Consider the following 14,636-nt stretch of genomic DNA (forward strand, 5'->3'; position numbering starts at 1 on the left):
TTGTAAGTGATTCTCTAGCTAGATTACTACTTGGGTGGAGTATTTAGTTTTCATTTAAAAATTAATAGTTTTAGATTCTTCGCTTTTGTAGGAAAATACCCGTTTCTAACTTGAAGTTATGCCCCGCAGCACCAAGGTTTTTGAAAAAAACTATTCCTAATGATGAGGTTGTTGATTTAGGCCTATATTTATAAAGTATCCATAAATACTTCTAAGCTCTTTAACATATAGTTTAGGTGCATTGACTTTAGGGCACTTAAATAAATGCAGTTAAATACCTAAAATTTTTACTCATTGAAGGAGCCTAGAGACTTCTCTTGTGGTGTTTTTTTTTAGTCATTAGTGTTCTCTTACAGTGTTCTCTTATATGTTATAAATAAAATACTTGAAAAATCAAAATTAGCCAAACTCTGTTTCTTTGACTGTCCTCTTTGTTGAACAAGAAACATATTTTTACACAGATCAACCTTTTGATTAAGTACTGAGTGCTTTATTTGTCTTTTAAAAGCTCTCTAAATAACCTGTAAGCTTTTGTGTATGGGTTATTCCAAATAGCACATGACAAAGCTTATTTCTTCAACCTGTTGCAGTTTTGTCTACAGGGTAAAAGAGAAGTTGTGCCAACTTGATAAAGGGAGCTTTTATTTGGATGTGCCAGGTGTTTGTAACATAACTGAATTGTTTGGATAACAATAGTTGTTTCCTCCTTTGGAAGGACTGAAGAGAAAAAACAGGATTTGCCTTTGTGTGGGCATTCTGCTTGGACCAAATGGACATACTTTTTGTAATGCTGTGAAGTGCAGTTCACTGTTTTTTTTAAGAGGCTTTAGGCTGAGTGATGTGATTTGCAAAAGATTTCATAGTTGATTTGTCCTTCATCCTGAGAATCTCGGTGATGAGCTTGTATTAAAGTCTATGATTAAAGAATAAAACACCCTACTAGCAGAAAGGTACTAACATCCAGTTATTTCTGGCTGTGAAGTCTGACAGTTGTCTTCAGCAATGTAATACAGTTGGCGAGGAGTGCTTTGAAAGACTTGGCTTTGAGAATGAGTGAAAATACTATAAAACATCTGGTCATAGAAATTAACTTTGAGTCAGTGACCAGAATTTCAAGACAAGCAGAAAGAGATAAGAATATGCCAATCTTAAAAAGGTAAACTTTGAGAAATCAAACATTGTTTTTCCAGGCAGGGTGCAGTTCAATTGCCAGATTCATTTGCCACAAGATCTTTCAAACCCAAAAGTTAAAAAAGGATAAGTCGTCTTGTAGGAATAGCAGGAAAAAGAAAAAATTGATAGATCCAGAGAAAAAACATTGTAAAGAAAAATGACCACCCAGACTTAAACCCGAAAGTGTTTATGTAAGATCTGTCTCAGGAAGTCCCTAACCACCACTTGCTGCTGACAGGAAGCAACATCTGGAAAACAGCTATTGTACCTTTGCCTTTTTCCTATAGTCGTTTTTGAAGCATTTTCTGCTTTCTGACATAGGATGACGTATGTTTAAAAATATTAAAATGCATCACTCTTAAAGAGTTTAATCTTCTGTAATGTATTTTTCCTGATTCATGGGAAAAGTATTAGGAAATAGCTGGGTTTTGGGGGAAAATGAAAAAAAAAAAAAAAGACAGTATTCTGGAGAAAATCTGATTTGTTTAGGGGGAAAGCTTTGGTAGAAAGCTCCAGACAGCTTCAGAATTTTTTAGCCTGTTTCAGAAGATAACAAAATGATTTACACCAGTCAGAGATGATTCACAGTACAGCTTCTTGAATGTAATTCTAGTTGAGTTCTTGGTAACATTTTCTTTCACCAACTGGTATCTTAGTTTGAAAGTTCCTTGGGTTTTGTTGCACTGATTGATCTGTTTTTGTTTTTTTTTTTTATATTAAGCTTCATCTCTGTGGTGGCAAATGTGGGATGATTAATTCCCAGGGTTGAATATGGTGAGATTACTCAGGAAAGACCATGGGATCAACATCAAATTTTAATTTTGTTAGTTGATGTTGCTGAGACAGATTGAACCAAAATAATGTGCCCTCTCTAGCTCTACATTTTTATAAGGTAAATTTTGCTTATATCACATGATAAAAGAGATTGCTTGAAGTACTCGCTTTATTCAGAGTTAAAATCAGGATCCATTGTCTGCTTGTACATACAGAGCCTTCCTGCTGCTGCAAATTAGTCCATGTAACTGCTGTACTTCAAAATCCCCTTCAATAATAGATATGCAGGTATAGGCCAGCACATTTTTTTCAAACTTGTCATAGAACAGTACAGTTGTGGCTTGAAGAGACCCCTAGAGATTATCTGGTCTACCTTCTGTGGAAAGCAGGGCCATAAATTAGGTTACCCAGTGTCCAGTCAAGCCATATCTTGAGTATTTCCAGCAAGGGAAATTGCTGTCCTCCTCTGGGAAACCTATTTCAATATTTAAGTGTATTCACAGAGAAGAAATTTGCTTATATGCAGATAGAATGCTCCCCATCACTTCTTGACCCGTTGCTATCACTCTGGAGAGTGGATTTCCATCTTCCCTGTGACTGCTCTGTGTGTACTGGAAGAGCTGTTAGGTTTCCTTCCTGCCCCTTCACTTCTCTAAGCTGAGCAAACCCAATTCCTTTAGCCTTTTTTCATATGGCAAGCTTTCCAATCCTGTAATCACTTTGACGGCCGTCCATGGGACCATGTCATAAATGTGTAAAGTCTCTCTTGAGACATTTTATGATGAATACATTTCTGTGTGTTACAAATCACATGGTGTTGCCTTAACAAAGGTTTGTCTTCAGATTTTTTTAGACTATTCCAAATCCTACCAAGGTTAACCAGTATATACATTTGGTTTTGTAGAAAATTTTTCCAGCCCTTAATCCTTGGAAAATATCCAGTCTTCTTGAAACCAGCAATACCACAAAACAGTTGGCTTTTTTGCCTATGAGCTAATCTCCTAACAATGGTGTCTTTGGTTTTACAAACTGCTGACTGTAGTAGTTTGGACTTTCTACCACATAGCTAATTGATAAGTTACTGTCCCTCTGTCCTCTGCTCTGTTTAGTGTGATACAACCACACTACTGTATGTAGGAAAATGCTTTCATAAATATAGTTGACTACAAATTGGATATACATCCTTGTCTCTTCTGGCCCTCCAGTCACACCAGTGTCACTATTCAATTTGTGAGGAGCAAAAATGGAAAATAATTACTTTCCAAAGATTCTCTTCTGTTATGTGTGCCAGCTACTGCGTGTCTTGCAGACTCTGCTTCCTGTACTGGAGGAATGCTCTATGCCCAGACATCTGTGTTACACAGCAGCATATGTGCATTTAGGGGCTGTGAATATCTTTAGAAGTGTACATGATTGTAAGTAGGGAACTAAATTGTTCATTAAAACATTTAACTTTTTTTTTTTTACTTCCTTTTACAGCATGTGTTTGTGGTTTTCACAGTAATAGTACAATTTACCAAATAACTGTAATGGTTTAATTATAGTACTTGATCAAAATGTTACCTAAGAATAATACATTGGAGTCCTCAGGTTTGTGTGAAATACTTCTCTATCAGCTAATTATTTTTTGTTGCAAAGTAGGGAATGTCTGACTGACAAAAATATCATACATCGGCTGTTTCCTAGCTTACTTGCACTTGCAGAATTGGGCAGACCCTTAACAGAGCACTATGCATGAAAGTATACATCAAGTATGCAGTAGTGGTGTGGTTTAACCACCTAATTTTTGGTTGTGTGTAGCCCTACTATCTTTCAGTACAGTTTTATAATAATTTGATAATTATGCAGGTTTTCAGTCTTTATCTGCACAGATGTTTTTTATGATCAGTTTTGCAACAGTGTATATTTGTGAAACAATTTTAGGTGCTGTAAGTTTTGGATTACACCTCATGCCTTCAAATTGTCATAAACCCCCCAAATTCTGAATTGTTAAGAATAAATAGTGCTGCTCAGGTAAAAGAAATCTGTGGCAGAACAGAAAACTTTTTAATTTGCAGGAAAATGCCTTAAAAAAAACCAATTTCTCTTTGTTTCTGTTACTGCTATTTAAAGTAATACCTGCTCAGCTTTTCTCATTAGTATAAATTTGTACATGTGGTTTACTTGACTGAAAGTGTTTTGTCTTTCATAGCATGTTATGTCAGTCTTTCATAACGAGGAAAAAACTGCGCACCATAGTTGTTCATGAACATTTTAAAGCGTACATTCTCCAATTCAGGTTCTTCAGAACTGAGTGAAGCTGAATAGTCACTGATTTTTCAAGGGCTTGGGAGTATTTTTATTGGGATCTTTTTGTTAGTACCCATCAACTCCAAAGTATGCTTATTTATTATCTGCCTCAGTGCTACTTTCTCAGAAGCCTTGAGTATTGAATAAAGAAAATAATAGGAGAAGCTTAACTGTAAATCAAGACACAAGTATACAGACCTAGGTTTGCATGCTGCTGGACACTGCAGTTCTCCATAAATATTTTTTTCAGTAAAATTTATCCTTGGAAATTGTTGTCTGGTGGATGGAGGATTCAAAATGTGCTAACCGGGTGGCATTGACTGCTACATTTGAAGTTCACTTTTTTGCCGTATTAATGTTTTCCTGTCTTTAAACTGTTACTAATATTGCTTCTTTGTTTGAATTCTCCAGTAGAAGATTAAAAGCTTGGTATTACAGGTCTGGGGTTTTTTTTACCAACGTAAAAATTATTTGTCCCCTTTACACAGAGTGATTTTCATTAATAAATGTAGTCCTGGATTATTTGGCTGTGCTTTTCCTCAGCATGTGTTATTACTTCCATGGGACCATAAACTAGTGAACACTGTTGTCTGCATACAATATCCAGCTGAAAAATTAGTTCTGGTGACAATAGAGAAAAGTGAGTATCAGTGGAAAATGATGCTTGCCTGTGGAAGAAGCTGCCCATGAGCTCACCCTCTGGAAAATATCCCGGTGGCCTCACATCCTAGTTTTTTTCAGTGCACAGTAGCACAAATGTGAGCCAAAGTTTGAAAAGCTAGTGCTGTGTGTTTGCTTTGGCATGGGGCAGCCCTGAGGCTTTCCTTTGAGAAACGGGTCTTGAAGTCTTTTGCTGAAGGGAATAATTTTGTCATTCCTCTGTGCAAAATGAACTGCTTCTTATCTATGCCTACTATCACATCATATATATAGAACAGTTTAAAACATCACTGCCAAGATTAAAATAAAAATCATAAAACTTAATTTTACAGAGCACAGGGTGGATAAACAGCTTCTGGCTGCTATATTCATTAAAAATTGCAACTGTTTCTGTTTGAAACACTAGATCAATTGGTTGATTGATTTGTTTGTTTCAGGAATTTATCTCTTGGATTTAATCTACATAGATTCTGCATATCCTGCTTCAGACAGCATAATGGAGAATGAACAAAGATCCAATCAAATGAACAATATTCTCCGAATAATAGCTGATCTGCAAGTATCCTGCAACTATGGTTGGTAAATTTTGTTATGCCTATCAAGCCTTAACTAAAATTTCTTTAGTGTGAAATTGTGGAAGCAGATTTTGAGAGAACACAAGAGGCAAATGTTGGTAGAGTTGAACACTAGTAAGTGATGTAGCTTCCACTTCTGTGTAGCTTCAGTCTTACCAGTAAATTGGGCAAATAAGCATGTATTTGAAATTGTAAGAGCTATAACAGAGGTTGTGTAGAGTTTCCTGTTACCTATTAGGTACTAAAAGGCATGTTCCTGTCCATGCACCATGTGTCAAGAGGTTTTTCTGTCATTCTGAACTTAGTGTCTTTCATTCCTGATATTGTAATTCTTAATTAGCTATTTAATAACTTTTAAGTCTCTTCAGTTCTTGGACATATGAGAACCACTAATACCTATAGCTACAGGCTTTGATTTTCCCCAGAACAATGAACGAAAAATTCAAGCAGTTTTGCAGCAGATAATTTTTTTCCACCTGTAAGATAGCACCTAATAAAATCCACCAGGTTTCATGATGATGAAATGCATCTGTGTTTTCTTTAACAACTGAGAGCATCACTTTTGCTCAGTCAAGTCTTTAACACCTTTTTAGAGTCAGAGTAATATTTCTGCCCAGTTTATTTTTTAGGGAGGTTCAAATTCTGTTTCCATGAAGGTATCATAAGAACCAGAAAAAAAAACCTGAAAAAATTATAATTTTGGTTGACATTTTGTTTGTTTGTTTGAACACTCCACAGATCATCTCACAACACTTCCCCATGTACAAAAGTATTTGAAGTCTGTCCGTTACATTGAAGAACTTCAGAAGTTTGTAGAAGATGACAATTACAAGTAAGTACTGCTGTTTTCTTCAGGCATTGGGAAATGTAACAGAAAGATTACTTAGTCCTTAGTTTTATTAAGAGCTGAGCAAAAAGCTCTTGGCTGAAGATGTTTTAGGGTGTTTTTGCTAAGTAAAATCCAGAATGACTGTCTTTCTTTGACTGTAAGCAAATTTACAAAGTGAAATACACTAGTGAAAAGTAACAGTTTAGAGTAGATGAAAATCTAGTCTTTATTCTATCACAGGATGATTGTGTTCTGAGAATTTTGTTCAGTAACACTAAAGTAATCTCCAAGATGTCCAGCATTGACTCTATAGTATTATGAATAATACATTGAGAATATATACTAATTTCAAGTTATTAGTTTTAATAAGTTAATACTTATGATTTGGGGGTTTAAGTTTTGGGGGTTTGAGTGTATTAAAACAATATTTACAAAAGACCTGGAGAAGAGTTAACCCACACAGAGGTTTGAAGCAGAGCACATTAGTCAATATGTGAATGTACTCTAGTTAAAAGAAGTGATAATCCCTGGCCAGTAATTCTGAGAGAGCTAGCAAATTAAGTCATAGGCTAAGGAACGAAGGTTTTAAATAGCTCAACCAAGCTAGTTGCAATGCTATACAATTAGCTATTGACAAATAGAGGAACTATTTAGGTGAGCAGAATTTGAAGTATTCAAAGCAAACATATGTTCAATCATACAATGCTAGTATAAAATATTTTAGCATATGTTTTAGAGAGCAGGGTTGGTAATGAACTTTCTTAAAACCAGTCTTGTTACCAGTTTTGTGAAATACTTAATTTAAGAATTTTCTCTCAGAATTTATGTGTACTTAAACTGTGTGCTAATAAAACAGTGATGGAAGGGTTCATTGAAATAGAACGTGGTTTGGATATCACAAATAATGAATTTGATGACTAAAATGATAGTGCCACCAACCCCAGAATGTTATGTAATTATTCTAACATTAGTTTACGGTGTTGATCTGTAGAAAGCTATCACGAGTGAGCTACAGCCATGAAAGTATTCATCCCTATTGCTTATCAAATATAGTGTTTCTGTGAAAAAATAGAGTTGTTTATACTACTTCAGAAGGAGCTGGTGAGAGCTTACATGGAGCATGTGTGCAGTTCTGGCCATCTATGCTTGCATGCTTGAGGGTTTAAGTAAATTATGGTGCAATCAGGTGAATAAAATGTATCTTCTAATCCTAGATGTAAAGAACTAGGTTGGGCCTTAACCTGGGAAAGAAGAAGCTTAGGTAAGGGAATCACTATGTATAAACACAGCTGGAAGAAAATGGAGAGGCCAGAAAGAAATTTAAATGAAATTGTAATGACATCACAAAGATAAAACACATAGAAAATTTGTAGAAGCTAAATGTTGAAATGTGGTTTGTAACTATCAGGGTAATGGAATTCTCGAACCTCTTCTTATTTGGAGTAGTGAGACAAATAATAAAATAATTTTAAGTTGAAACCTGATCAGTTAATGAAGTGAAGGCTACCATTTAGTGTTTGTGAGAAGAGAAGAGCATATTCAGTAATCAGAAGACTGCATTACTGTGTGGAGTCATGTACACATGCATGTGAAGAGTGACTTACACCAACCATGTACATTTTGCTGCAATTACTGCTGACGCTGCTGGCATACAGATGCAACCTCCTACTGAGATGGAAGAAAAGGTGTCATCATAACAGAGACAAAACAACCCATGTTTTAGCATAACATGATTCAGACAGTTTGTATTTTCAATTTTGAATAGAGCTGCAGTTGGTGGTAACTCCAGCTGTTCCTCTGAGCTCTGGCTCCAGCCACAGCGCATGCAGGACTATACCTTGACCAGATCTGATAGGAATTCTTGTGATTAATTTGCGTGGAACTTTGCTTTCCCTGAGAGAACAGTTCTAAAAGTAAAAGCATTCAGATAAGGTGTTCTTTTGGAACTTCTCAAAGTATTATCAGTATTATCATACTTCAAATAGAGATAAAATGTCTAAAATTTGTCCCCTTGCTTAGGCTAAACTTCTGCAAACGAAGCTGGGCACTGGGTCATTCACTTCAAAAAGAAGCTGAAAGACCATTGGGTCATTCACTTCAAAAGCCTGTGCTTGATGATGATTTGAGATGTTTGTGCTTTTGTGTCTGGTTGACCACAGAAACTAAGAATAGTGATTTTTCTCTAGGAAAATAATTTGGAAAAAAAAAGAAAGTGTTTATTGTTCTGATAGCAAAATGTATCTGCTCCACAGAATGAGAATTCCTGCCAGAGTACTATGGTTGAATGTGTAAATTCTTACTAATTTCACACATGCTTCTGTGCTTCGTTAAAGTTGTGAAGACAGAAAAATTAAACTAAGCAGTCATTAGTAAAGGTGAAGAACTGTAGTTAGGAGAGGCTTTACAACCCCTGGATTGGATTAAAGAAACTTCATATTGTTCAATTGATTTTTAGATGGAGTTTCCTGATGGTGCAACAGTGTTAACACCATGTATACAACAGCTTTCATGACCTGTACTATTTCAGAAAAAAATTAATTAAACAAGTGTTTTCCACAAACATATGATACCATAATATAATATTTGTAAAAACTAGAAGTAATTCCATTTTAAATTTGAATATTATTGTAACTTTAGTAGCAACCTTACTAATAAGGCTTAAAGGTATTTGATATATCTTAAAGATAATTTAATCCTTTTAAAAAAAATTAGTTATTTGTGAGATTAATTCAATCCAGATTAGTGGTTTTCTTGCCAGGCTTCCACTGTGGCAAGGAAAAACTGGACTAAAGTCACAAAAGGTATTGAAAAGAGGGAAAGATTTGATTCTTACCACAGGAAATTTGCTACAGCTTATATACATTGGAGAACTTTGATCTTTTTCTACCATCAGAATAAAACTTTAATTTTTAAAATAATTAATTTAATTAATTCATCAAAACTTGTCAGATCTACCCTTAAAGAAAACTCTCCTTCCTCTTCCATTTTTACACTGGGTAAGAAGTTTTTGGATTTTGTTTTGAGTGATTTCACATTTTCCTCTTAGTTTCCCTTTAGTTTCATAGCATTTTTTGGTCTCCTGCCAGAGGAAACTGTAAGCTTTAAAAATGCAGGGAGTACTAAGTTTTTAGAGTGGGTAAGAATCTCTTCTGTCTTTTTCTTTGCAGTGACTGCTCTTTTTGAGCCAGGGACAGCATTAGTGCTCTCTGCAGAGAAGTGTGTGTCACCTTTGGCATGAAGAACAGAACTATCTCAGTACCAGGCTGTCAGGGAGAGACGCTTAGATAGTTGTCCTAAAATGTATTGGCAGAATCCCAGCACGTGTTTTGCCAAATGAGAACCTCAATTACACTGGAAAGGAAAATATGGCAGCCACTTTATATAAACAAAGCTTTTCTCTACAATTTTTTTGTGCCAGTCCAATTGCTTCCTTTAGGTTTGTGCTTGTCAGCAAGTAGGAATGCTCCAGAAAACCCCTGACAATGATGTCATATCCTAAAAATAACAGATCTTTCTTGGTCAGCCCAAATACTGTTTTCTGCAGAAGCTGCTCAGTTTTAACAGTATGTAGCATTGTGGCGCAATGCTACATCATCTCCTGACCAGACATACCTTGCAGCCATTCCTATAAATTTTTTCCTGACCTTTTGACATCGTTAGGTCAGGCCTTGTATTCTCACAGTTGTTTTTTGAGTGGAACCAGTGTGAAGACTGTTATTTGTATTATACTATTATTAGTGTGGACGGGGGTTTGGTTTTTCAGTGCATATTAGGCAATATTGTAATAAGATGACTTACAGAAAAATCAGTTCAAATTTAGGTTCAGATAGGCAAGATGCTATGGGAAAACATTCAAGAGAAATTGATCGGCAATTAAAAGGCTATACTGATTCCTAGCAATGATGGTGCTATAGAAGTCCTAGCTGTACTGTGTTAGTTCCAGTCCTAAGGGAATAAGTATTAAATGCCAGGTGCTTAGTACTTATAGTAAGTATTAGTACTTAAATTAGTACTTGCAGCAGTGAACCTTTGTTGCAGTTTGTCTTCAGTAAGCCTCCCAGGCAGCTATATTCTCTGGATCTTTTCCATCAAGAATTGTGGTGAAAGGTGGGGTGGAGAAAACCTTCACTGTTAGTCTGAGATTCATAGGGATCCAGTGGCCATATGGTTCAGTAGCTGTAATTGTGGTTTGACTGCCCCCTTCCACAGGACTATTATAGACAAAATAGAATCACAGAAGCATGGAATCACTAAGGTTGGAAAAGACCTCCAAGATCATCAAGTTCAACCTTTGACTGATCACCGCCTTGTCAACTACACTAGGTAAACTGAGTGCCACATCCAGTTGTTTCTTGAACAGTTCCAGGGATAATTTCACTACCTGCCTGGTCAGCCCTTTCCCAATGCCTGACAACCCGTTCTGTGGAGAAATTCTTCCTGATGTCCGTCCTGAACCTCCCCTGGCACAGTTTGAGACTATTGCTTCTTGACCTGTTGCTGGTTGCCTGGGAGAAGAGGCTGACCCCCCAGCTGGCTGTACCCTCCAGTCAGGCAATTGCAGAGAAAGTCCCCCCGTGCCTCTTTTTACCCAGGCTAGGCTGCACCATCTCCATGAGCTGCTCCTCAAATGCCTTATCCTTTTAGGTCCTTTCTCAGCTTTGTTGCCCTTCTCTGGGCATGCTCCAGTGCGTCAATGTCTTTCCTGCAGCAAGGTTCCCAGAGCTGAATCCAGGATTCAAGTTTTGGCCTCACCAGTACAGAGGGACAATCACTTCCCTAGACCTGCTGGCCATAGTACTTTTGATACAGGCCAGGATGCCATTGGCCTTCTTGCCCACCTGGGCATACATGAGCTTATGCTCAGCTGTTGTTGATCAGCATCCCTAGGTCCCTTTCTCCTGGAGCACTCTCCAGCCACTCTTTCCCATCCTGTAGCAATGCATGGGGTTGTTGTAACTGAATTGCAGGAACTAGCATTTCATCTTGTTGAACCTCATATCATTGATCTCAGCCCATCAGTCCAGCCTGTCCAGATCCTTCTGCAGAGCATTCCTACCCTCCAACACATCAACACTCCCACCCAGCTTACTGTCATCCATGAACTTACCAAGAGTGCACTCAAACTTCTTGTCCAGATCATCAACAATGATATTAAATAGGACCGTGCCCAAGACTGAGCCATGGGGAACCCCATTAGGGACTGGCCCCAACTGGATGTGGCACCATTCCCCACCACTCTCTAGGCCGAGTCATCCAACCAGGTGTTTCCCAGTGAAGAGTCCACTTGTCCAAGCCATGGGCTGCAGCCTCTCCAGGAGAAAATTGGGGGATACTTGGGGACGGTATCCTTCCAGCAGAAGGTCCCAGCAACCTACTGTTGCTTGACCTACTGTCACAGGACCTAGTGTTTAAATGCTAGACTGGCAGCTCAGAATGTTCCAGATCTGCCAGACCCATCTTGTTTGGTACACAAGTAATGGTCAGAAATGCCTTAAGGGACAGCTTTGAGGACTGCACTGCTTTGGTGCAACTAACATCATCCTTGTTTCACCAAAGATTAATAAGTTTTGTTCAGCCTCCTCCTGGAGCAGCTAAACTTCTGTGAAAGACTATTCTTTGTCTTCATTCACTTGCTTGATACAAGAAAAATTGAGTTACAGTGCCTGTACTGTCCTAGCAGTAGTTCCATCCTGTACTGGAGAGCATACTCCCATGAGAAAGAACTATGTTCAAGACTGACTCCCTGTTTTATTTTCTGCGTTATGTTAGGTTCCTCTTTTCCTGCTTGCTAGGAAGGTTACTCTAAAATGAGCTGTATGGCCCAGTAGCAAAGTGTTATTTAAAACTAGGTTGAAATAGAACTCTGTCCATCTTACTTTCCAGAGCATACCTGCTCTAACATGTTCCAGAAAATATTTTGAGTATCAGGCTTAAACAACCAGAAATTGTTCAGCCATCTTGCTACAATCCAAGAACAAAGCCTTCAGATACTCTTCCTGTGCCTGTTACTGTAGAAACTTTGTCTTAATTTCCAATGGTGGGTTGGTATTTGTTAATTCAGCGAATCCCTATGCTGATTTTTTTCCTAGAGATTTTACTTTCAATTCTTGTTTGACCTTAGATTATTAATACTAACTCCTCAGTTTTGAAGTTTCAGTTTCTTGTGGGCAGTTTCTGAGGCTGATAGCTAGGATTTATGCTGATGTGTCTCTTAGCTGAGCTCTTGCAGTATAAATTTGGAATGTTGGAATTTCATATGTCGACATTTAGACCATGCACTAAAACTAGGCTTCCTTACCATGGTAAAACAAAGATTTGTTTTTTGAAAAGGTTTCCTGAAACAAAAATAAATCCTAACAATACTGTGATATTGGATGAATATAGTGACTTCCGAGATGAATTTCTGATGATACGCAGGGGCAAACACAAAACAAAGTGTCTTTATGCCTTATGAGTGGATTGTTAGGCATGCTGGAACCAAGGTAGTTTTTTACTTAAAGTAATGCTAGTGATTGACATTGAACATTCAGCTCTGAGAATGTCGTTAGGTGTGTGAGGATATGGATGATGCTTGTTGGTGGTAAGCGCTTCAGGTCTCCATGCACTGATCTATTGAAAGTATCACACTAAGCCTCTCAGGGGCCACAGAGAGTGGCTCTAGGAGTCCTCTTTGGGAAACACTGAGCATGTGTGTGCTTGTGTGGAACTTGTGCTGTTCCATGGAAAATGGAATGTCACAGGAATTGCAAAATTTAATTTGGGTGGTTGAAAGTAGATGAATTGCATTCTAGTTTTTCTGGAAACATTGCAGAATTCTGGCATCATGGAAGTTGACATCCAAGCTGTCAGAAACTTAGAAAGGGCTAAGATTCAGAGTACAGTTTAACATAACCAAACAGATAACCAGCATTATCTAACCTCACATATTCTGGGGAGATGACCAGTGGAGAGTGATGTAATCTCATTTGATAGCACTGGAGACTCATTTGTTGCTCTCTTAGTAAATTTCTAAGTGCAGCAACACAACACGCGTGCTTTCTAGGGGGTGTAATCATAGCATAGCTCTTTCTAAAACCTTGTTAAAAGCATAAATATATTAAGCTTTTGTTCCTGCTGTTGTGTTCCTCTTTTCTTCCTCACAAGAATAATTTTAGACAGAGAGAGAAATAGTATAGTGCAAGTAGTTGCATGGAAGTTGATCCTGCTTGCTTTTGTCACTAAAGAAGGTGTAAGAATGCACTTGCCTTAAATCTTCATTAAGAACTTAATTATTTTGCCTTTTTTCCATATTCCCATGTGATCAACATTTGAATCGTGCACTGACTTGTATTGTTGTAACTCTCTAGGAGTGTTATGTTACTGCTCCCTGGTTGCAGAAATCAAGTGGACAGAAAGAAAAGTAGTCTGGAAAGGAATGATTCATTACCTACTTGAAATACATTACTTTTGAGTAGTTAAAAGAATCTAGTACTGTCAGAAGAATAGAAATTCAAAAACATGAAAAGAACTGTGGCTTTGTTAACTGACTTCACACTAAAATGTAATTGACAATGTTGGAATACTGTAGAGAAGGAACTGAAAGGTATTCCCGATAAAGAGTAATAAGGAGGGTGATGGCTGAGCCATACATGATATTTTGAAATGCTGTCATAGGTTTCTCCCTCCACCCTGTTGCATGTTTTTATCTGAAGTTAGAAAGCCTTTCCTTGGGGTGCACAGCAGGGTGCTGCAGCTGGAAACTTCCCAGCTTTTGTGTGTGTTCACTGCTGGGCAATGACAGCAGTTATTTCCTTTGGATTTATGCCTATTCCGTTAAAATTTACTTAACATTGTAGTCCTTCATACCTTTTTGTTAGACTGGTACAGAGCAAAGGACCCATGAATGTCAAGTTAAGACTGCCTAAACTTGAGAAATTGCAGAAGTGATGTGCATTGGGACATTGAGATTTGTTGGAGTGCTGAGAGCACAAGAGTGAGTACATAATAAAACACATGGAGTGAGGCAGCGTGGCATATAATACTTTCTTCTAATTACTTTCTTTATTATTAAGTGTATTATTAAGTATTAAGCTTCTTTTCTATAAATCACAGTAACAAAATAGCTATTTCTGTGTGTACATTTTGACATGGTAACAGTAAATTTGCTTTCATGTTTAGAGGGAATAAAATGTTCGGTTTATATCTAAATTAATAACTTTTTTAGTTTGGTTTTTTTTTTCCCAAGGCAAAAGACTGGATTACGTTTTTGAATTGAGAGGGAGAATTAAATAATGATTTCTCTTTCTGCTTTCATAGACTTCCCTCAGAGTTTCTTTCTTGGTTCTGACAGGTAGTGA

General features: G+C 37.3%; 1 protein-coding gene across 6 annotated transcripts in view; it reads left to right on the forward strand.

Annotated features, from left to right (window-relative positions):
* Positions 1–14,636, forward strand: part of RALGPS1 (Ral GEF with PH domain and SH3 binding motif 1) — a 64,196-nt gene that overhangs the window by 29,006 nt on the left and 20,554 nt on the right. For all 6 annotated transcript variants that reach the window (XR_005629999.1, XR_005630000.1, XM_039730692.1 and 3 more), the window contains 2 exons: positions 5,334–5,471; positions 6,210–6,303. Coding sequence is in view for 4 of the 6 variants with exons in the window: in XM_039730692.1 (XP_039586626.1) it covers positions 5,334–5,471; positions 6,210–6,303 (232 nt within the window). In the remaining 2 variants the exon portion in view is untranslated. The remainder of the gene's footprint in view (positions 1–5,333; positions 5,472–6,209; positions 6,304–14,636) is intronic.

The sequence above is a fragment of the Passer montanus genome, unplaced genomic scaffold (assembly GCF_014805655.1).
Source record: "Passer montanus isolate IOZ18808 unplaced genomic scaffold, ASM1480565v1 scaffold73, whole genome shotgun sequence".
NCBI classification, from domain to species: domain Eukaryota; kingdom Metazoa; phylum Chordata; class Aves; order Passeriformes; family Passeridae; genus Passer; species Passer montanus.